General features: G+C 36.0%; 1 protein-coding gene across 1 annotated transcript in view; it reads right to left on the bottom strand.

Moving 5' to 3' along the window:
* Positions 1–25,755, bottom strand: part of Dscam4 (Down syndrome cell adhesion molecule 4) — a 349,041-nt gene that overhangs the window by 246,793 nt on the left and 76,493 nt on the right. Inside the window, exons 2-4 of the mRNA XM_073987499.1 lie at positions 23,136–23,272; positions 3,985–4,106; positions 3,799–3,857 (exon numbers count right to left, since the gene is read on the bottom strand). Coding sequence (XP_073843600.1) covers positions 3,799–3,857; positions 3,985–4,106; positions 23,136–23,272 — 318 coding nt within the window. The remainder of the gene's footprint in view (positions 1–3,798; positions 3,858–3,984; positions 4,107–23,135; positions 23,273–25,755) is intronic.

Raw genomic sequence — 25,755 nt, forward strand, 5'->3', positions numbered from 1 at the left:
TTTATTGCAAATAGTTTTGTTATATTGAAGCGTTTTTTGTGGTTTTTTTCAAAACTAGGTTTAAAATACCTTTAAACCAATATATTTCCCGCAGGGAAGTGTTAGCTTGTTACATTTTTACCACGTCCGCGGACCCAAAAAAACTCAGAGAGGTGCAAAAAATGACACCCAATTTTTTTCGAAATTAGTTTTTTTTGTATTTATTAATTAACTATTAATATTATTATAATTTTTTATTTATTGTACTATGGATATTTATGAAATTAGTCGTATTATGTACATTAATCACAGAAACATTCGATTGTATACAAGTAAATGACTAAAAATTTACTTTGAAAGTGAATGCTATAGCATTCACGTCATCCTACGTCACCATGAAAATGAATGCTATAGCATTCCGCGAACGTGTTAAATTGGTGTGGTACTGATTAAAAAGATAGGGAGATAGAGAGAGTAACATATTTGCTTTCCTATGGTTAGTTTAAACAAATACTTACATATTATATGTGCCTACAACATCCCGGAAGAGAGAAGGCATACTTCTTCCATATCAATGAGTGCACAGCGATTTATATTGGCACAATGATATGGGACCTACTTTTATCGCCGAGTCCGAACGGAGTATCTTACAACACAACTTGTAAATAAGTTTTCATGGCTGAAATACTCAGGCCACCACCGCCGAAAATGTTTTTGTTCTGGTCGGGGATTGACCTTAAGATAATAATACCTTCAAAAGCCCTTAAAACGACGCGTCACTTTGTAAGGTAGGGGTCGTTCCAAGCTGAATGGACCTACAATACATTTACCGAAGTATACTTCGGACATTAAAGTCATTTCCACAGAAGTACAGTCACGGGGCTATATCGGTGTAGAAGCAGGCTGATAAAGAACATATACACTTTATATGATCTTAAATTATTATTTCGAGGAGTTATAAACAGAATGATAAACATAATATACCCTCCATAACAAATTAAAATATTTTATTATTCCTAATGGTTTTCATAATGCAGAATTTGTTATTGGTCCATGGAAAGATTCTGAAGAAGTTCGAAATTCACATTTTTGATTTAATATGTAGTACTCGGGTCAAATGAGTTATAGGTGCTTTATATGTGCATATCATTATTATATGACTTTTAGGAAAACTATATCTTATAGAGAATTTTACGGTCGTTTTCTTTTGCTTTAGTCACTTTTTGGTAAGGATCACAGTTTTTATAAAAAAACCAAAAATATGACCTATGACCATGAATAAGTTTCTTTGCACGCATGGGATCGACAGAGATTTTTAGGACCTAATTTGTAATGACAAATCCTACATATCCACCAAAATTCAGCTCTGTAGGAATTTTTTAATTTCAATTCCTATTTTGTTTGGGCTACATACAATAAGTACTTATTGTATCACACCAATATCCATTTATATCAGTTTGTACAAACCAGATATAAACAAATATGTTCCTTTTTTTCTGTCTATATCAACTCATATCATACCTGTTTGAAAAAGTATCAGTATCAACTTGTAACTGAAACTACATTCTACATATCCATACTCACTCAATGTTGAAAAATGTTGGAACTGATATATTCAGTTGAATCTATGCAGGTGTTTAGTTTAAGCACATGTTTTGATTTCAAAACGATATTTAGTTCAACACATCATTTTTTAAAGTTTTGAACAGGTTATTGTACTAATGGTTTGCTTCGGCAATATCAATGATTTATCGCAAATGTATGTACAAATAATGTGTAAACTTTTTTCCTATCAGCAATTCAGTTATAACTGACAATTTATTTCCCCCCAATAGTCTATGGGGGAAAACAGCCTCTGCTCCAGAATATCAACAACTAGAGCAGCAAATGCTTTAGATACTACATCTAATTTCTGGGCAATCAGCAATTGTGGTCGTTCATTATTGATTTAACTTAGAGATACCAAGTGTTTTAACACCCCCACATACAACAATCAAACTTTCCAAGGATATCTCCACCACGAACGAATGAACGAAAAATCACCAACTACAACACATTATGTGAGAAGAGAAAACATGATGATAATACATTTTTCGTTAGAACTCAATGGGTGGGTGTCTAAATTACTATAATGATGTAAGTATGTGTGTATGGCTATATCTGTTCGTGTATGTTGTTATGTGTTAGTGGAGTGGGTGGAAAAGAAAAATAAGTGAACCATTCCAAAATAACTAATCTCAAGTCATTTGTGGCCATTTAAGATTTGTCGACTTTGATATTAAGCCGCATTGCCGTAATGCACGTCTATGGAGAATAAATTAGTACTTAGCTTTTATTGCTTTCACAGCAATGATGGAAGTCTTATCGTCTACGCCTCTCCACTTGCTTAACGTTTAATCCACCCATGTAATAGTTTTTGTCATATAAAAAGTAAAATGTTTTTGTTGGATGTCGGAGACTTAATTAACAGTTGTTTTTAGACAGGCACAGATATTTTACATGTGTGGGTAATATAAAACTGTTGGAATATTGAGGCCACCTTCTTCAAAATGCCGCAAATGGGGAGGTACCTTTCTATGGAGTCTATATGAAGACGTGGGCCTTTACCGACAAAATTTTGGAGAAAAATTTCATACGCCCAACGAAGAATAAGTTCCTAATTTCAGTTATCGGGTGGTACCGTTCTATTGGGGCTATATCAAAACGTGGACCGATATAGTCCATTTCCAATACCAAACATCCTAGGTGTAATAGAAACTTCTATACCAAATCACAAAGCTCTATCTTAAAAATTGCGAGCTGTATCTTGATTTTAACAAACGGACGGACGGACAGACGGACATGGTTATGTCGACTTAAGCTGGGGTCACATTAGGCAAATATTTGCTCTAGCGACCGGCAGTGTGCGCTTACTGAGAGCAAATGAGCGTAAATAATGCATTGAAATTTATGCTCACTTGCTCTCTTAAACTTAGGGTCTCCGATGAATATTTCGATGTGTTACAAACGGAATGGCAAATTTAATTGTACCCTCCATATTATGGTGGAGGGTATAAAAATGATGTTCCTCAATTTTCAGCTGAATCTGATAATAAATGCGACCAGTACGTTGCGAACAAAAATACATGGACAGATTGACGGACGGACATGCATAAATGTACCCAGAAAGTAATTCTATGTATATCCCCAAAAGGAACTATGGGTCCATCTCGTTTCCTTTTCCATGTTACATACAAATGCACAAAAACATAATACCCCTTACCACAAGGTGGTGTAGGGTAAAAAAATGGGGGGTTGCTTCCCAGATTGTATTTCACGAGGAATCGGCTATGAAACTTTAATATGTGTTTTTCGTGGAAAAGAAAATATTGTTAAAAACAGCTAGAACTCGTAGTCAATGGAATGAATCGGTAACCCCTAAAACGGAAATGGCTTTGATTGTGTGTACGCTGACACATACGAGCACTGGAGGCGTAAATATCATGTGCGTTATTAAATTCTTAATAAAATACGAATTCATTTAAACAATCTACTATTGAACTTTGGCTAAATGGTGGTTAGTTTACATGTATGTTTATGAACTCTTCAAGTGCTCGGGAGCAACTACGCTACCGACCTAGGGTATGTAAATTGCCATTATTGCCTTTGAATCAGTTACGGAGTGAACATTTCGGATACTGCCAAAAACGTTCGTCGGTGTCGCTATGTTCATGGGCACAAAATTATAATTATTTAAAGTACATTTTTACCTGTATACCTACCTGTGTCGGTGTATAAATTGAGTTTAACAATAGTGAATATTTTTAGCTATGAACTTACCCCCTTTCACATGGACTTCACGACTAAGCACTGTACCGACTAAGTTCCTTAATTTGCATCTGGAATAGAAAGCACAAAACAAACGAAAATAATGAAAATTCTCGTTTCTAGTTAAATTTATTGTCTCCAAAAAAATAAAAATAATCAACTCAAAAGTGTACACAATGCCAACGCAAACGTACATACCTATAAACACTCGAATGAACTTCGTGACGAAACTTTTCCGCAGTGAATGGATAAAACATCAGACTACCATTTGTCGTTTGTACCACCATATCCTGTTGTGGTGGTATGGGCGTCCACTCCACCTGTATAATGAGAAGAAGACAATGGAAATTTAAATTTAATTTAAATTTTAATAAGGTTAGGTCAGTTTTAATGTACATTAAAAAGCAGAAGCTTTAGAGTTTTATTTAATTAAAAATTGAAGACAATTCTTTTTGAAACTCGAAAAAACATGGCATGTGCTAATTTAAAAGTAAGCACTTTAAACAAAGGCAAGTTAAAAAGTATCAGTCAGCTTTGCCGACAAAGATATACCCTCAGCCTATGTGAATTGAATATTTCATCTATGGTCAGATCGAATGTATTTGGAGTCTTTTCAGTATTTTGTGGCCTTTTTTGAACTTACCCACGAAAATATGGATTAGGATTAAAGTTCAAAAGTATTGCAGAGGAGGTACTTCAAGGAATGGACCGACATAGTCCATTATGGAAGTGGATCTTATTAGGGGAGTCATATGTTTTTGATAGATATCGCATCCACTAGTCATTCAATGGGTCATCGTATAACTTTTGGACCAGTATGCCAGGAAGCATGGACTTGGCCACCGAAAACATAATGTCGCTGTAAACAGGACCACAACAAACAGCATCAGTATGCATTTCCAAAGGATCTTCGATCAGACCTTAAACTGCACTTAGACACAAATGTTGAACTTTTGTGGGGGAGGTACCCTGAGGTACCTCCATTTTAGAAGATAAACTAAATTTTGACAAAATATTAAGAAATCTAAAGTTTGGACCAAATTTGTTCAATATTCGGGGGAATTACCGGAATTTGTAGACCGGTATTGCCTATCAATGACAAAATATGACGAAGGCCAAAATTTTATCGTGCTCTCGAGCCACTACATATGGTGACATAGGCGTTTTTACACCTTTCGGGCTGCTTTCTCAAGAAGTATGGATTTGCAAAGCGAATGCAAGTTTCTTCGAGAGCAGTGAATTTATCCGTAATTTTGTTTGATATGTATCCAAAGTAGTGCACAAATATAGTCCATATTCGAATCTGATTTATATCTGGTAAACATAATTGGATATGTAAAGTATCGACCAAATCGGTCACTCCCAGATTTGTTCGTTTTTACTCGCGAGTGAGAAGTACCTGCGAGTGGGAGTACTCGAAGGGTACGAGTTTTAAAAGAATTTTACTCTCCACACTTTTGTTTTCTTTTGGAGCACTCGCGAGTGCTCGGGGTTTAAAAATAAGATTGAGAGTGAAAGTACTCGAAATAGAGTATCGCCCGCCTCCGATCCTCCGACCACCAACTTCGGGCCATCGTCGTCCGAACCTCCGAACAACATCCGGCCACCCACATCCAAACTTCCAACCGCCCACCTCCGAACCCCCGACCACCCACCTCCGAACTTCCGACCAACCATCTCCAAACTTCCGACCACCCACCCTCCGCCGAACCTCCTCCGGCCACCCTCCTCTGAACTTCCGAACAACTCGCCATTTTCACCGTTGGTCCACAGCAACATCAAAACCTGTTCGCTACCACACACGGACACACAAATTTTTAAAATTTTTCTACTCGATTATACTCGATACTACTCTTCGAGTAAACTCGTACTCTATTTCGAGCATTTTTACTCCCACTCGCTTTTTCTTGTAAAACTCGTACTCTTCAAGTACTCGTACTCGCAAACACTTTTCACTCGAGAGTAAAAACGAGCAAGTCTGAAAATCAAAAAATAAATTTTCAAAATTTTTCTACTCGATTATACTCGATACTACTCTTCGAGTAAACTCGTACTCTATTTCGAGCATTTTCACTCCCACTCGCTTTTTCTTGTAAAACTCGTACTCTTCAAGTACTCGTACTCGCAAACACTTTTCACTCGAGAGTAAAAACGAGCAAGTCTGTAGGCCTATTCTGTAACTTTTATCGATTGAAAAGTTGTTAAAATTTCTTTTGTTTTTGTAACAAATACAAAACAAATGAAATTGTTGTAAAATAAACAATGAGTTAAGTTGTTAAAAACTTACAGAATAGGCCCCCTGAAATAGGCTTTGCGAGTAGAATTCGATCGAGTATTTCGTGCGAACAATTATACCGAACATTTTTGAATGTTTGTGGGGGCGGTACCTGAAGGAGTGGACTGATATGACTTATCTTCGAACTAAAACTATGTTTGGACAAAATATTACAAAGGCCAAATTTTGGATCAAATCGGTTGATCCGTTCGAGATTTATCTTGCGATTAAACCGCTACATACCGTGTCATAGGGATGCACAAATTTTCCGAATTTTTAAAGTTTTTTTTCAACAGGTTCTTCTTGCGGGTCCTCTTAAGAAGGCGAAATTTTTTAGCGTTCAAGTCCGTAATTCGGAGTTATTAATTCCTGAGATAATGACCCAAAAGCTGCAAAAAAGCCTGCAAGCACCAATTAAACTGGGTAATACGTAAGATAACCCCCGAAGGCAGGACCGATTTGGTCAAAAAAGACGCAGTTTAAGGACTCCTCTGGGGTCGTTTTTATTTCTTGGCAACATGATCTGTATGCGGCCCTAGTTACGATGTTTTTTTTTAATTTGTTTCGGGGTCAAGTCTATACTTGCTTACAATTTTCCCAAAAACCCAAATAACCCCTATAGACATCAGTTGGGGCATGGCGGCAAGAAATGCAAATTTTTCACAAACTTTTGGACCATTTTGCTTCAAAAAAGTCATATTCCATCGTGTTGGTTTTCATGGATAACGAAAATAACTTTGGTTCCTTTGGGTCACTTCGTTTTCTTGTTTTATATCGGTAATTGAAGTGAAAAACGGAGTTTCTTAAATTTCCAACTTTAAACGGGCATAAGTTTACGGATTTCATTTTAAAGGGGCGAATAATATCTTTCAAACATGCCATTAAGTTTTTAAATCGGTTAACAAATGGCTAAGGTATAGTTGTTATAGGGCAAAAAAACGCATCAGAAAACGGGAAAATGATTTTCCTCGTGCTCTAGGCCACATAGAAGATACCAAACAGTCTAATGACATATTTATACCAAAAAGAAAATTAATTTAGCTTCCAATAACCAGAAAAACTAATAGAAAAACTGTTGAAAAATAGATAAGTTATAGAATTTTTGTCCGTCCCTTCGTCTGTTTGTGGTATTCATTCTAGCATCCACAAAAATCGAGATAGGACGCTGAAACTTTTGAAAGATGGGTATTTTTTATATCTCCATACTATAGCGGAAGGTAAACAAATTGGGCGGTACAGTTTTATGGGGTCTATATTTGATCGCGGATCTATACCGACAGTTATCAGTAGGAACATTTCATGCCCCTAGCAAAGACTAAATACTAAATTTCGGAAGGAAGTGTTTTATGGGCGCTATATCAGAACGTTGACCTATAACCACAAATTTTTTTTTGGTGTGATGCTGAGGCTAAAACCTTAAACATACGGAAAATCGGTAGGTACAGTTCTATGGGGTCTGTATCAAAACATATAGCAAAAAATGTCTGAAGGAAAGTTTATTGCCCCAACGAAGGCTACATACGAACTTACAACTTACTCAATGAAGGCCAAGTACGAAATGTCAGCCATTTCGGTGTAATACTGCGTCTAAAACCTAGGAAATAGGGATACTCGGTAGGTACTGTTCTATGGGGGATATACGAAAACGTATAGCACCAAATCTGTAGGGGAATGTTTAGTGCTGCCAACGAAGACTAAATGCAAAATTTCAGCCATTTCGGCGTGATAATGAGGGTAGAACATTGAAAATCCCGGAAATCGGGTGGTACCCACAGCGGTCGCTGTCATTGGCCAAAAATTAAAATCTACTTTTTGGTACCAAATGTGTTTCTCTATATTAAATTTGTTATTGATTAGTTCTTATTGTACTCTTTAAGATGAGCATACAAAAGAAGAAATTTAAGATATTGGTTTCGAGGTGAATTTCGTGCAAAAGCTAGGTGAAAGTAAAATATTAGTATCCAATTAATTGAACTGAATATTAAGTAATCTTAATTGTAGTATTGAGGAATAAGACATTAACTTTTGTTTATGCAGTTCTATGTTTGTTAAGGTCTTGGATTCATTATTGAATATGTGTGTTGTCTGAAGGACTTTTGTAATGGAATTTCTTTAGTATAATTAAATTTCATGTAAACTTTAAGCTGTGTTCCCCATCTAACCCCCTGATGATTTTTTTAAAACATCAGGGGTAGTTTTCATATTATATATTTTAAATAAGTAAGAGAGGATTCTAGTCGGACAGGGCCGACCATGTGATACCCTACTCCACTACACCTGGGCACTATTTTCCAAGGAATTTCTTTTATATGATTGCGACATATTTTAGCCGTCCGGTCATAAATACATAAGTTGATATACATGATGACATACCAGAGATATAGAACATATATACGCCGTCATTATTGGAAACGTAATGTATTATTTTCCGTATTTTATAATAACCAATCGTTGTTATTTCGCTACATATTATTGAAACAAGTTAGAAAGTATCTATCACCTGTGCCGACTGAGAAATGCCCTCAGCTCTCTTTCCAAAATTTGTGTGGGAGGCACCCCAAGGAGTGTTCTCTAAGAAATAATATGATGTACAAAATTAAGATCAAACCGGTTGCTCCATTCGAGGGTTATCTTAGGACTTGCTCCACAAAAATTACTCCGTCGTAAAAGGGGTCGCAAGGCGAACATGTTTCAAATAAATTCAAAACGGTTCGAGAAGACCTGTTAAACTATACTTTTCCCAAAGTGGTGGGCAGATATAGTTGATTGATTCTTCGAGAGTTATCGTGCGCACCAGCCAGACGGACGGACATGAGTAAATCTACCCCAAATTGTCCGAAATGAATTTCGTCCAAATATACTTGGGGTTTAAAATCATTATTTCGATAATCTCATTGGCCTAAATGTTGAGGGTATAAACAAATATGAAAAGAATTTTAGAAATAGTTTTCGATGATTTTTATCGAATCGATCAATGAAAAACGACCAAATGTATCACAAATACTCCAAAACTCCATAAAGCATTGTAATTTGTAACAATTCATTTATCTTCTTTAATGTGTAGTTCTATACAAGAAAATCACAACAATAAAAAACCACTTATTTGTTAGGCAGTAGTTCAGTTCAATATTCACGTTGATCTCAATAAAAAATTTGTGGACATTCCTACCTTACCAATAAATACATAATTTTATGGTAATAACTAGATATCGGAATTTTGCATATTTTTGAAAATTATAATGCAAATAATTCGTTTATTAAACAAAAAAAGCTGGAGCTTTGTACGTATTATTGATTATTTTCAATATAACATCGAATTTCTATCATTAGAACGACATAATTCTATACAATAACGTAGTTACAATTGGTAGAAGTTTGAAAAATATACAAAAATCCAATGTCTAGTAATAACAAAGGGACATTGGAGAATACTAACACTAGCTCCTCTTTTGAATTTCGATGTGTAACCATATATGAAGTTCTCAAAATTTTCTACAAGTGAAGTCGAATGCTATTGGACTGGATGGTACTGATCCAAAATGTTTAAGGATAATACTTCCAAAACTTCTGCCTTACTTTACACATTTATTTAATACTATTTTGACCACGATTGTATATCCCACCATATGGAAATACGCAAATACCCATTCTAAAGCCTCGACTCTGTCGATCACACCAATTTATGCATGAAACTACAGCGTTTCTTTAATTTTCCAATAACTGCTGTGAACTTAATTCTGTCATATCTCAGCAAAAGGTCACAATCGGTGTGTACAGGCACGAAGCTATCAAAACCACTATTTGTTGCCAAAGGCGTTCCCCAGGGTTCAGTTATTGGTCCATTATTGTTCTCTCTTTATTCAAACGATCTACCTTAACAATTATTGCATAACCAAATAAAAATGTATGCAGATGATGTACAACTATTTCTAAGTGGACCCGTTAATAACACTGTGCAACATTTTTAAGGTGATCTTGTGCAAACAATTCGAACTGAGGAAGTACAGACCTAAACGACAAGAAACCCTAGTTGGGTTTTGTTGTGTCAGATCCAGCTCGGATTTTATGGCCCCATCTAAGTATGGTTAAATATGGAGTTTTTAAAGAAATTCGGGGCTATATCTCTGAAACCAATGTGAATCTTCTTCTGACCTCTGAGGCAAATTTATAGATAAGAATAAGAATAAAATATTGGGAGAAATAGTGAACTCGAAAAACTACATTTAATGCCTCAAATTTCAAAATATATGCAAAAATTCCACAATTTTTATATATTTCGCACAGTATCTCCAAAACCGTTAACTTTTTCTGGATATTTTTTTTAGAAAAATATTCCCTGGAATGTAATACACAACTCTTCAGAACATGTCATTGTTGTAAAATGCCTATGCCGTTGCTTTCAGTAAATTTTTCAACGACGATTTAATAAAAATGTCAATAATGTAGTGAAATCCGAAATGCGAGAATAAACTGTTGGTGTGAACTGTGTTTGAAGCACGTGTTGTAAAAGATATTATGCAAAATACCGCAGAAACAACATGAAGTAAGCATTTTAGAGTTTTAGAATGTTCTAAAGAATTGTTGAGAACTATATTTGGAAGATGTTTGCAAAAGGTTACTTGGTTCAACTCCCAACAGTTTAGCCGATACTGACCAGCATTTCAGTAATTATGTAAAATTTTCTATATTTTATAGATTTTGATGCCCTAGATGGAGATTTTCTTATGCGGTTTTTTCAAAAGATAAGTTCTACTAGTTTAGGGCTACAATACTGCTAAAGACAGTAAGACCAAATTCCTATTCGTTTCTGAGATAAAGGCCTGAGAAATGCAAAAAAGTGTAGATTTAGCCCGGTTTAGATAAGGCCATAAAATCCGAACTGGATCTGACAGGACAAAACCCTACTAGGGTTTTTGTAGTCTAAATATGCACTTTCAAAAAATGCATACTAGAAGTTGTTGTGCATTTTCAGTGTTGCATGGTGTAATGCTAATGAAACAATTGACAAAATCAATGCGGATCTCTCGCGTGTTTTCAACTGGGCTACCGAAAACGGTTTGCTGCTAAACCCAAAATCTAAAAGTTTAATCATACACAAAAACAAAAATTGCAAACTTTAAAATGCCGATAATTATATTAATAATCAGAAAATTGAAGTAGTACCTAAGGCAAAGAACCTAGGAGTTATCATTAATAGCTCTCTTCGCTGGACTGATCATGTAAACTCTGTTGTTGGTCAAACTTATGGTAAGCTTCGAGTCTTATGGATTTCGCACTCCTACACACCTATTAACATCCGCATCATGTTAGCGAAGACTTGCCTTGTGCTTGGCTTGATATATGGCTGCGAACCAGGGACGTACGCAGGATTTCATTTCGGGGGGCCCAACTTGACCAAAAATCATGAAAAATTCAAATGTTGTGCAGCGTTACGTAAAGCTATATTATGGCCACTTATAAGTATCAGAAAAACCATTTTCATTCATTTTTTATAAGAAATCTATTTTTTTCTTTTGAATAATCTTTCTGACAAATGCCCGACTATAAAGCACTGTTTTACTAAAGCAGTTTGCGGTACCCACTGTTGTTTAAAAAAGAATAAACCGATCAGCATATATTTTTGTGGGATCATTACGAACCTAATAATCTAGTCCATTATCGAAACGGAATTAAAAAAATCAAATTTTAAAAATTTTGAACAGTTAAAATCAAAATTTCGATTTAAAAAAAAACACACTGTAAAAAAATGATATTTTTCGGACTCCGTCAGCAGTTTTTTAAAGACTCTCTCGGTAAGCACATGATTTATGTGTATAATAGTCCTACAAAAACATATAAAGACCGGAGAATCCGTTTCCGTACTACAGTTGGCACCGCTTTCAAAAGTGCCATTTCGAGGAAAAGACGTTTTTAGATTCTATGCTACATACAGAACACAATAAATGTTTCCCTTCGATAGCTAATATCTCGGTAAATTTTTGTCCGATGGACTGAAAATTTTGGCACATATTCTATTTTACATGTACTTTAAAATGAGCCAAAAAAATTTCGATTTTTCGAATTTTATATGAAATATTGGTACAAAGTATATAAATTCAATAGAAAGAATTCATAATATTTTGGATACAATTTTAAAATTTACACAGTAGGATATTTACAATTGAAAATAGACGAACGTGGTCCGGTTCGGTAATGTCGCCATGTAAAATTTAAGCCCCGTTTTCAGTATATTGAAGTTTTTAATCATACGGGCTCACGTTATAGTTTATCGCAGAATTTTACAACCGCAAAGAATTGCCGTTGTCTTTGCTATAGCAAGCTTTTTACTATTTCGATGATCTTAGCCTAATTTTTAAGAATATCGGCTGCCGTTGTCGTTTATATGTTTCCAAATGAAAACATTAAGAAAAATTTAACAGTTTTGGAGATATGGTGCGAAATCTATACCAATTATGGAATTTTTAGATATATTATAAAATTTGAGGTAATAAATGTAGTTGTTCCTGTTCAATATTTGTCCAAATATTTAATTCTGACCCTTTCCTACAAATTTGCTTCAGAGGTCAGAAGAAGATTTGTATTGGTTTCAGAGATATAGCCCCGAGTTGCTTTAAAAAGTCGATAATTAGCAATGTTTAGAGTTGGCCATAAAATCCAAGCTGGATCTGGCTCAACAAAACGCAACTAGGGCTTTTGTATTTTGGGTCTGTACTTTCAAAAAATCCTCACTTCAAATTGTTTGCACAAGATTACATTAAAAATGTTGCACAGTGTTATTTACCGGAAGAGATAGAGTCTGATTCAGGATTATTTTTTTACTTTTATTATAATGTTATAGAAGAAGCATTATAATTTTTTTAATTGGACTCGACACTTTGACAAACTCTTTGATGAACTTAGTTCTATATAGTTTTGACAAATAGCAATCGATCCTTATTGAACCCCATTTAATTATTCGGTTATAATAAGCTAAATAATTTTAGAAATGATATTATTTTAGGAGACGCTCCTCTCGATAGTTACCGCGCCCATAAACTATTTTAGTTGGTTACCGTAGCATTTAGAGCTTTGTCAGGAAGCATGAACTTGTCCACGAAAAGTAGGATATCGCTGTAAACAAGACTACAAAATGTCCAAAGGAACCTCAAACAGCCTTTAAACTGCGGTTATGTTAGACTTGTATGAGTGACCTGAAGATGTTGTCCAAACATATTCTCTTGGAACTTGATGTTCTTTTGGAAGTAATTTTGCGAGGGGACCAAGATATTCCATATTAGGTTCGATTTTGGACCGATTCGGTTAGTCCCTTCGACCATTTTAGTGAAAATTGTGAACTTTTATGGCGGAGGTACCGATATGACTTAAATTTAATTTGGACAAAACATTACGAGATCCATAACATGGACCAAATCGGTTGATCCGTTCGAGAGTTATCATAAGTTCCAACCTGCCAGACAAACAGAGATACAGACGGATGGACGGTACGTACGGTAAGTACTTCCATCATGTCTGAAACGGATTTTGTCCAAACATATTTATGTGGAGTCTAAAATCATTATTTTGATTTTAGACTCCACATAAATATGTTTGGACAAAATCCGTTTCAGACATGATGGAAGTACTTACCGTACGTACCGTCCATCCGTCTGTATCTCTGTTTGTCTGGCAGGTTTCGTATCCTAGTGTATATAATCTCGTAACCTTAAAGTCTGAGGCTACAATTATACTTCGGTGATGATAAGCAAACAAATCAAGTGACGCACAAAAATTCATTTGTCTTCATTATTTTCTCATACTGTTTACCAGCAAATTTGTCTAAAATAGAATAACAAAATTTTGGCGATGGCAGTAAAACAAATTTCTAATTGGTTTTCAAGATGTAGTCCACGAAGGACCGACCCTTCATACATTGTATCCAATAGACATTTTTATACCCTCCACCATAGGATGGGGGTATATTAAGTTTGTCACTACGTTTGTAACTACTCGAAATAATCATTGTATACCCCACAAAGTATATATATTCTTGATCAGCTTGCAATTCTACATCGATATAGCCATGGCCGTCCGTCTGTCCGCCTGTGGAAATCACTCTATCGTCCGAACGGATTGACGTAGGTTGATGAAATTTTGGGAAAATATGTTATATTTACGTAGGACTTTTGGTATTGAAAGCGGGCTATGTAGGTCCACGCTTTCGTATAGCCCCCATACAAAATGACGCGTGACGCGTCGTCGTTTTAAGGAATTTCTAAGATATTTGGCCCATTTTACCACCGAATTGGTTGTAATTTGGTACTTTGTGTCTCCAGAGGCCAAAAAATATTCCTACCAAAGTTGGGTTATATAGGTCCACGTTTTGGTATAGCCCCCATATAAGGCCCCATATAAAGTACGCGTCATTTTAATATATTTTGAATGTATTAGACCCATTTGACCACAGAATTGGTTGGTTGTAATTTGGTGTTTTGTGTCTTCAGAGGCCAGAAAATATTCCTACCAAAGTTGGGTTATATAGGTCCACGTTTTGGTATAGTCCCCACATAAGACCCCTTATAAAGTACGCGTCATTTTAATATATTTTGAATGTATTAGACCCATTTTACCAAAGAATCGGTTGTAACTTTGTATTTTGTGTTTCCAGAGGCCAAGAAACATTTCTACCATAAAATGTTTATATAGGTCCACGTGTTGATATAGCCCCCATAATACAATATCTCCCGATTTTCGATATTTTGAACGTTTTAGCCTCATTATCACACCCATATGGCTGAAATTTGGTATTTAGTCTTCTTTATAAAACTTTTCCCCAGAAATTTGTAGGTATAGGTCCACGCCAGCATATAGCCCCCATAGAACGAATTTCGGTATTTTGAAGGTAGTGGCCACATTAATCCACCGAAATGGCTGAAATTTGTGGTGGAGGGTATAAAAAGTTCGGCCCGACCGAACATAACGCTTTTCTTACTTGTTTCATATACTTCCATTCCTACAATACTGAACTCGTTAGTTTTGTTGTTACAGGATGAGGTTTAAGCCTCGAGAGCTCTATATAGTTCGAAAATGACATAAACTTGGAGTACATTCATTAAGGATTCGCATTTGATAGTGGAATGATATGACATGAAGAACTAATTCAGATTTCATTGGAAGTTTCTCTCAAAAACAGCATACTAACAAAAATTTTTAAAATATTTTCTTACAAAACTTGTTAATGATGTACATTTTCTGTTCAGAAACTTAAGAAAATGTAAGCTTTAATTTGAAGTCTGCAAACATACAAACATTTTTATGAGAAAAAAATATAATAACTAGCTACAGCAGCTTAACAAAATTTTGTTCGACCAAACCATACCCTCCTCAATACCAGAGCTTTATTTCTCTTGCATAAAATCATTGTGAATCGAAAACCAAAATGCTTATATGACCAATTAATTTTCTCGTGTTCCCTTAGAGGAAAAAAATTAAACCCTTTTAGAAGGAGAAGCCTCATTTCCGAATGGCATTTTTTCATTTGCACCACACGTCTCTGGAACACATTACCCCCAAAAATCCAAAGTATGAGCAACGTTTTTACCTTTTAAAAACGAATTTTACAATTCTTCTTAAATAACTAATCATTTCACCTAAACCCACTTTAATATTGTTCTATATGTAATGATATTTTACTACAAAACCTTTCTCAAAGATCTTTCCATTAGTTAAGATGGATATCTCATGTCAATTAATAATTCTACACTGTTATTATAATATATTATCTTGTTGTGTAGAAAAAATAAAAAATAAATTAATAAAGTCGAATGTTGGTTTTCAAGTTTATTTTCGTAGATTGCCGAAATATGTCCCCTAAAAAGAAAAAATAGACCAAAAATTGAATTTGAATATTTTTTCCACAAGCGTTCATACGCTAAAAGATATCCGCTCATTATTCAAAATTTTTGGCATCTTCCTTGACTAAAATTCTTACCTCGTGTAAAAATTTGACAGTATTAAACTATAACTGCGAACTCTAGCGTGGTTATGGTTACCACACACACAATTTGAGCACGTACATCAACATAATTGGCATCTATGGAAAGGTCGAGAGATCGTCTTTCAAAAGTAACTCACGCGGGCGGAAAGTGTCTACCAGGAATAAAGATATAACATATATTTCAATTTTTTTTTCAATTTCACACAAAAGTTTCGGTCCATTTCACCCGCTAAAAACTATCTGATCCTCATGTAAAATTGCAAGCTTCTCTCCTGTCATAAGCTCACCTAATCGAACTAAGATTGCCAATGCGGCTGCAAAAATGTTTACTTAACTCATGTTAAATAAATGGTCTAATTTTCTTCTTCTTAAAATGTGAAGCGAATTTTCACAAAAGCTATATTTTACCCTTAAATATTACACAACTTTGAAGTTTTTACTAGAATTCGACCTTGAGAAAAAAAATTAAATTAATAATATTAATATATACTACTGCTGCTCCTTGTCTATTGGATAAGAATAGAATAAACGTTCAAATTGGTATTGTGTAGGCATCACATATTTTTAGGGCTCTTGCAAACTACGATTTACATTTGTTTTCTATGTTAAGATTAATGGTATTACTATCCCAGGTGGATATCATATCCCATCTGTAAATTTGAAAAAAAAGTAATTATGAATTTCCTTTTATCTAAAATGTGCAGAAGCTTATTGCGATAGATTGATGACACTTGACGTTACCTCCATCAGACTTTATTCCGTCTATGTCGAGTAAAGTTTATCTAATTAACATCTTCTGTTGTATGGTGGTGAGCGTTTCGATTTGTTCTCCTTCGTTTTTATAAAAGTAAACTAAAATGTATTTTGAACAAGTTTATCGGTGGAAAAACAAGAACAACAACAGCAACGTTTCAGTTGTGGTTAAGGTTATCCTTGTTCATTAAATATGAATGATGTAATTAAAAGTCTTTCTATAGTTGCACTGTTGTTGTTTCCCTCCGAGTGTAAAAGGGCTTTGTTATTTCTGTGGTTGTAAGTTTGGAATTTTTAATGTTTTTGTTAATTTCTACCCGTCAAAGGAGTCAACAATTTTACACTATACCACAACGAGTGTGCGAGTTTGTTTTTGTGGCCAAACTTTGGGACACATCGGAACTGAGGAATAGCAGTCGACATGGCTTTATAGGGAGGGACGTTTCACATGTATAAAGTTTAAATTACAAAGAGGATGAAAAAAGTAGTAATGTTGGTTCCGCTTTAATAGAATATATGTAGATGCTGGCCTGCCCATGGTGTCACCAAGTCACGATACTTGAATTGAAACGAAGCACTGGAAATCTGTCACTAAAAATAGTAATAATAATGACTATAATAAATACATTTAAGAGAAAAACAGGTAAAAGAGGGCTATAGTCGGACGGGGCCGACCATGTGATACCCTACACCATCAAGCGACAGCAGAACCTCCTTCATTGACTTCTGAACGAAGACTGAGTGGTGGTTGTTCTGTTGTTATTCTCATCAAGGACACGTGTGCCGGATGCTGCCATACACCACTTCACCTGGGCACTAGTTTTCCGCGGAATTTATTTATATGATTGCGAAGTCCCCTTGTTCCTTTGGGGATGTTGTGGGAATATATGTATGTATGTATCTATGTATGATTGCGACATGTTATATATTAGTTTCAATATTTCGTAATGGACAGATGGACCATTCTGGTTACATATACCTATATATATCTCTTACATTTTTGAAATAAATCGCGGTCAAAGGTCACATTTTTAAGGTCTTTTAGGTTTTCCCTGCTACAACATTTTTTTAGTCCCATTTCGTGAAAACCTAAAAATGTGAAATATGACCGCGATTTATTTTAAAATCCCTTCGCCAATTTTTGTTGTTTTTTTTTGTTTTTATTTTTCTCACCTATGAACATTTTTGATTCAGAATCTGCAAAAACTTCCCAGATGTAAGCTCCTTCCATATAAAGTTGGTTCAGGCGCACCGTGATCTTAGACAGTAATTCCTAGATATATTGATATAACTTGCATCAAGTGAGAAGTCAAGAGTTGGTATTCAAGTTTAGTTTTCGTAAGTTGTCCGAGTATGCCCCAGAAATTATATTTGAATATTTTCCCATAAAACTTATGGTCAATTTTACACGCTAAATACTATCCGATCATTATCAACAATTAATGTCACTATCTTTGGCCGAAACTATTACATCGTGCAAACATTTGTCAGTATTAAGCTATAACTGCGACCTCTAGCGTGATTAAGGTTACACTACTCAAAATTAAAACTGAGGGATTCCTGTAACTCTGTTATCTGACCGCGTACATCAACATAATTAGCATTAATGGAAAGGTCAAGCGTTCCTCTCCTAACTATAACTTACAATGGTTTAACATAGTTTCCAGGAATAAAGATATAGTCATTTCACTAAAAACTTTACCAATTTTCACACAAAAGTTCTGGCCTATTTAACCCGCTAAATATTATCTGATCATCACGTTATATTGCAAGCTACTTCTCTGTCGTATACCCAAACCTTAGTTAAAATTTCGCGCCGAGCAGACTATCATTGCGACCTACAGAGCCGCTACAATATTGGATTAAAATTTAGTTTTTGGTCCATTTCAGCCACTAAACATTTCACGATCATCGCCAAAAACTATAGGGGTCTATTCTGGTCTGTACCCTCCATACAAAATTTCGTGAAGATTGGTCCATAATTGCGACCTATAGCATGCGTACAATTTTTAAGGGACGGACAGACGGACGGACGAACACACATCTCAAAATCGCTTTATCTCGTCGAGATATGAAGATTGGTATACCACACTGGGGTCTACGACGAATATTTCGCGGTGTTACCTGCATTTTTCGAAAAACAAACTTATAATACCCTTTCCACATTATGGTGTAGGGTATAACAAGTAAGAACGATGTTAAGTTCGGCCGGAACTTAAAATTGAACAATTAGTTACCTATCGTTTATGAAGAAGACTAAATACCAAATTTCAGCAATTTCGGTAAAACAATTTGGCTAACCTTCAAAATTCCGAAATTCGGGAGGTACCGTTCTATGGGAGGCTACAACAAAACGCCGATCTACACCGACAAATTTCTGTCGCAAAGTTTTTAGACTCAAAGAAGACTAAATACCAAATTTTCGATATTTCGGTAAGATAATGTGGCAAATAGCCGCAAAATCCATACTTGGTTACCAGAGGCCTCCACCAAGGAATCCAAGGTATGATCAGGAGTGTCGTGCTGCCACCGAAGAGAAAAATGCGGCATATAGGGCTACTTTACAATCCGTAGCAACGCGTAGCGCACGAGAGAGATACAGGGAGAAAAGGAGAGAGGAAAAACGTCTTTTTCTCAGGAAAAAGAGAGAGATGGAAAAGCGGGAGGGTGAAAAAATCGAAATGTACAGGAGCCAGAATGAAGTCCGAAATTCTACCAAAGAGTCAAGCATCAAACTGATGGCTTTGGTACAGGCACATCCTCCTGTAGAGACCAGCAAGGTAATTTGGTAACTGATACAGACAGTGTACTCAGGATATGGAAAGAACATTTTTCAAAACTGTTGGTATCCAATAGCAGCGAAGACGACGAAGATACCACAGTCCCAATCCCAGAAGATGGTATTGAATGTATACCGCCCAGCCAAGATGAGGTAAAGACAGCAATAAATCGGCTGAAGAATAATAAGGCAGCAGGAGCCGATGGCTTACCAGCCGAGCTGTTCAAAACCGGAGGCGACACGCTGATAAGGTGTATTCATCAGCTAGTTAGCACCATCTGGCAAGAAGAACGAGTACCCGACGATTGGAACCTGAGTATCCTGTGCCCCATCCACAAGAAGGGAGATAAGACTGTATGCTCTAACTATAGGGGCATAAGTCTACTCCCTATTGCCTACAAGATCGTGTCAGGGATTTTGTGCGAACGACTAAAGCCTATGGTCAACGATATAATTGGACCATACCAATGCGGCTTTAGACCTGGCAAGTTCACCATTTACCAGATATTTACCCTGCGGCAAATCCTGGAGAAGACCCAAGAGATGCAGATCGACACCTACCACCTTTTTGTCGATTATAAAGCAGCCCGCTGCGTTCAAAGGTATTCCAAGCCATGTCTGAATTTGGTATCCCCGCAAAGCTCATCCGTCTTTGCAAAATGACTTTAACTGACACGAGGTCCTCAGTTAAAATAGGAAAGAACCTCTCCGAAGAGTTTGGTACCAAAAGAGATTTCAGACAAGGAGACAGCCTTTCGTGTGATCTCTTTAACATCCTGCTGGAAAAGGTTATACGAGAGGCAAACGTCAAAAGAAGTGGCACAATTTACACCAATAGTCACATGTTACTTGCTTATGCTGATGATATAGACATCATAGGCCGATCAATAAAAGAAGTAACTGATACCTTTATGAAGGTCGAAGGAGAATCTGCTAAAGTGGGTCTGGCGGTAAACGGTGAGAAGGCCAAGTTGATGGTGTCGACGCGCAATGCGTCCATTGAGCTCGGACCGACTGTGGAAGTTGGTTCCTATAATATTGAGGTAGTAAAAGACTTCGTCTACCTCGGCACCTCCGTAAACACAACAAACGACATCAGTTGTGAAATAAAAAGAAGAATTATATTGGCCAACAGATGCTACTTTGGTTTAAGTAAGCAGTTCAAAAACAAAGCCACATCTCGTCAAACAAAAATAACGCTCTACAAAACACTGATACTACCCGTGCTGACGTATGGCTCCGAAGCCTGGGTACTTGCGCAAGCAGACATGGCAGTGCTTGGTGTGTTTGAGGAAAAATTCTTTGAAAGATCTACGGACCAATCTGCGTTGACGGTGAATATCGACGTCGCATGAACCAAGAGCTGTATCTGCTGTACAACGACATCAATATTGTTAAACGTATCGAGATGCAGCGATTGCGTTGGCTAGGCCATATCATAAGAATGAGCTATGATGAACCCGCTAAAAAGGTGTATAAACACGGACCGCTTGGCGGTGCACGCAGAATTGGCAGGCCAAGGAATAGATGGCGCAAACAAGTGGATGATGAGATGAAAAGACGCGGTATTCCAGAAAGCGAAGCAACAAACAGAGAGAATTGGAAATCTTTTCTTAGTTCGGCCTATAGAACAAATGTTCTGTAATGGGCCAGCTAAGTAAGTAAGTAAGTAATGTGGCTAAAACCTAAAAAATACCGAAAATCAATAAATACGCTTCTATGGGGGATATAGGAAGACGGGGACCTATACTGAAAATTCCCTTCTGGAACATTTTATAACCCATGGAATACTAAATAACACATTTCAGTAATTTCGGTGGGATATTTACGTCACAACCTTCAGAATTACGAAAATCAGGAGGTACCTAAATACCATAACCTCCAAATATCTATACCAAACAAGTAAAGAAGTATCAGTGGGCTTTTCCGACAGAGATATACCCTCAGGATCGATAGAGTTAATATTAAAACCTCATTTATGTCTGGCAGAAATTTCACGATGTGCAAAGTATGGACAAAATAGGGTACTCCTTTCAAGAGTTATAGTGCGCACAATTTTTCCGAACATTTTTGAACTTTTGTGGGAGAGGTATCCAAGGGAGTGGACCGATATGGCCCGTCTTCGAACTGAAACTAAGTTTGAACAAAATATTACGAAAGCCAAATTTTGGACCAAATTGGTTAATCCGTTCGAGAGTTATAGTGCACTCCAACCACTACGCATGGTGCCATTGGGTTTTTTAAGACCTTTTGGGCTATTTTCTCATAAAGTATGGACTTGCCCCTGAAAAAACTTGGACCGTCGTAATGGGGGCAACGAATACAAGTTGCTACAACAAAAATCAAAGAGACTCAAGAGGAGATCTTAAACTGAACTTATCAGAAATTTAGTGTGGGAGGTACCCGAAGGAGTGAACCGATCTAATTTCACGCTGTGCAATGTATGCTCCTAATCGGCTTTTCCTTTCAAGAGTTATCATGAGCACAAGTTTTTTGAACATTTTTGAACTTTTGTGAGGCAGGTAGGTACCCGAGGGAGTGGATCGATATGACCCATCATCGAACTTAAACTAAGTTTGCACAAAAGCCAGAAAGCCAAATTTTGGACCAAATCGGTTACTATGTTCGAGAGTTATCGTGCGCTCCATCCAGTTGAATCAAGATTCCATGACAACGGTATGCAAGTCATAAGGCACCAGAAGTTAATGGATTGTCACGTCAACTATTTCACACCGCACAGTAGTTCATAATTGGATTTTCCTGGCCAAACCACCAGTAGTTTGTCATCGCCGATATCTAATTTATGTATATATAGGACTACCAAACCCGGGTCCACTTTGCTGGTCCGTAGTTCTGTTTTTAATGTTAACTTTTTATGCCTTTTATACTTTACAATTCAAAAATAGGCATTTACCTCATTTCTTCGAGTCCATTGTCAAACCAGCAAACCTTGAACATTTTCTTAAAATTTCGTGTCCATAAATTTTCCAAATGACACGTCCATAAATTTTCCAAATATGACGTTTAAAAAATTTTGCACATGGGAAGTTCCCAACGCCCTGGGACAACTGTAAACATTGTCTCAAATTTCAGGATATTCCCTTCAGTAGGTTTTTAGATATAATATATTTAAAAAGTAGGCGTGGTCGAGTCTTTAGGACTAAAAAGTACGTAAGTTTGGACCCACAACTACCATTGTCACGCAAATTAATATTCAAACTGTTACATTTGTAATTTTTGTTAAAATGGTGTATTTAAAAATATGGCATAGGAGAGGCCCCTGCTATTGCCTATTATTACCTGGGGTCATCAATTACCAACGAAAATTTTTAAACATTTTAAGAAATAACCCATTATTTTCAGCCTACTGTGAATGCAGAAAATAGCTTGCTTACATTACTATGTAATGGTTATTCGGCTCATGTGACGCTCAAAAATTTGCTGGTATTAACCGCAAACACCAAAACATGTGCATTGGAAACTTTCAAAACATCTTTCATTACCAACGGAAATACTATTTCTTCATATTTTTTTAACATTCATAAATGACATTGCCGACTCGAACTTACCTCTGGTGGAGGACTGCCATGTCCAGAACATTCAATGAGACCGCCTGAATTATTAGAGAACTCCACGCGATGTGCTGGTTCGTGAAGAAATACTGGTCCTTGCAAATCCAATCCATTGACGGTGACATACCACTGAACTGCAAGAAGGAAAACAGAGAAAACAAACAACGAATCAGTAACAATTTTCACAACAAATATTTCAAAAATGGTGAATTTTCGTGAAATCCCTTTACAGGCCGAATTTATTGACGATGACAGTGTAAATATACTCGGACCCAAAGTTGTTGGTGTTTATTTTTCTAATTTTAATAAAACTGCGATTCCGAAATATTTGATTCACCCATGACTAAATTTTTCTTAGTTTACATATTACTTTTAACTTACTTCTGTGGTAACTGATGGTTGATTTACAAGTCACTCACCCACCTGCTATTTTCCCGTGTTTATACTTGCTCGCTGATGCATAGACTGCTCTAGCATCCTCAAACTAGGATGTTCTACAATGGTCAACAAAATGCCAATCGATTCGCAAATACACATACAAAAGTACGAATGAATGTAAACAACAAATGGGACAGATTTAATAAATACGAGAGCGAGAGAAGAAGATGTAATATCAGAACAATAATAACAATAAACATTAGTAATAAACCGAGGAAATTGAGACTAAGGGATAATTTCATGATTAGTGATCTACAATCATGAAATTATCGCTTATGGCTATATTACACCATATGCTTTTTCACGTGTATATTGTCACTTTGGGTATACTAGTATGCAGACCAGCTGATGTCATACACGTGAAAAACATATAATGCGATATAGTCTCAATTTTCTCTGTTTATGTTGCTACTCTACTCTGATCTTTATATATCCAACAAAATAATTCTTTACAAATAGGCTTTTTGGATTCTTAATTAATTCAAATTTTCATCTAGAATTATATGCCACTTAGTGTTTATATAACAAAATAATTTGATTCCTAACTTAACTTGTTTATCTCCCATTTGTATGTAAATGCTAAATATGTTACATTTAACCCCATTCCGGACAACTCAGTTCAAACTTATGTTTGGTGGTATGGAAATGAATTGTTTGACAAGCCAACCGGAACACAAGTCATATCTAACAGAATCTATTTTATGATTGCTGGGTTAGCAGTTTTCCCAACGTTAACACAAGCTGGAGTAATTAACTCATATTAATCCAGCAATGTGTCTACATGACAGCATTTTTATTTGCATGTTAAGTGGTGGGGAGATGTTAGATGTATAAAATACGACAAAGACGGATAAAGTGCTTGTGTAGTCACTTTGATATGGTTATACACTATGGATGTCAGCTATTGTCAAATGAGCAAAAGGGAATTTTGAAAGAAAGAAGAAGAAGTGAATATATGCAGGAACGATACTGCAGATTTCTCTGTTATAATCGTAATTCAATTTTCAGTTCAATCACATGGATCCCATCCATATTTATTGCCGAACCCGAACAGCGCTTCGAATGTAGTTCGAGATCATTTATAAAAAGAATACTCAATCTAGAACAGAGTAAGGCAGAGACATTTGTTTGGTCTCCCTTGTTCTCTCAGTGAGCGTAAATTTGTTGATGCTCACAACGTGTTAGCATCTACACAGGCTGTGAGCGATAACCAATTTACGCTCACTTAGAGTACATGGTCTCTCTTGTGGGTCACAATGTGTTTGAGTAATAAAACTACAACCGTCTCGTTGGGTTGTAAATTCTATTCTAATTTTATTAATGTTAAAATGAATCTTAAGAATTAAGTTACAAAATAATTCTTAGCCTATCTTCTCTTATTCTATGCACTTATCACTACAAGAACCTGCTCCCTTGCTGAGTGCATTATCTCTTGGGCGATGCCTTTATTATCAATGCACACTCAGCTGCATAAAGTGTTATCACTATAGCGCTAAGTACATTCATATTTCTGGTTGGGCAAGATTAATATTTATAGCCTAAAACACTTAACAATGTAATTAAAATATTAAGAGAGCTAGTGAACCTATCTAAAATATTAAAAAATGTTGCTGCTGGAAAACTATAGCTCTGTTAAAATATTTTCCAATATTACACGAAGTTCCCCAACAGCGCAACCCTTACTAAATCATGTACAAATAATTTGTACACAATGCCTTCCACTGTTCTACAAAGGTCAAGCGAAATATCAATAGATTCGCAAATACACATACAAACAGGCGAACGAATGTAAACAACAAACAGGGCAGATGTAATAAATATGAGAGAGCTGAAGGTGTAATAATGGCAGACATTGTGACGTCAAAAGAATAATGAAGATAATACTGAATGATCAAAACAAAATTGGGAGAGAGTTTAACATAGACAATAGCAAATTAAACAGGGAAAATTAAGACTAAGCGTTTATTGCAAGATAGTAGAAAGTTTTATACAGTAGTTGCTGTTGTAGAATTGATTCAAACAAAGTAACTTCTTAATTAAACGTAAATTCATATTGTATTTTGTAGAGTGTTAATTTTGTTAGGAGAGGGGTAGCATTTAAACAGTTTACTTAGAACATACACGCAGAAAAATATATGTTAGAAATATGTTTGGATCCAAATAAATAATTTGTTTGGGT

This window comes from Musca autumnalis, unplaced genomic scaffold (genome assembly GCF_047663935.1).
Source record: "Musca autumnalis isolate F117 unplaced genomic scaffold, ASM4766393v1 scaffold_4, whole genome shotgun sequence".
In the NCBI taxonomy this organism is placed as follows: Eukaryota; Metazoa; Arthropoda; class Insecta; order Diptera; family Muscidae; genus Musca; species Musca autumnalis.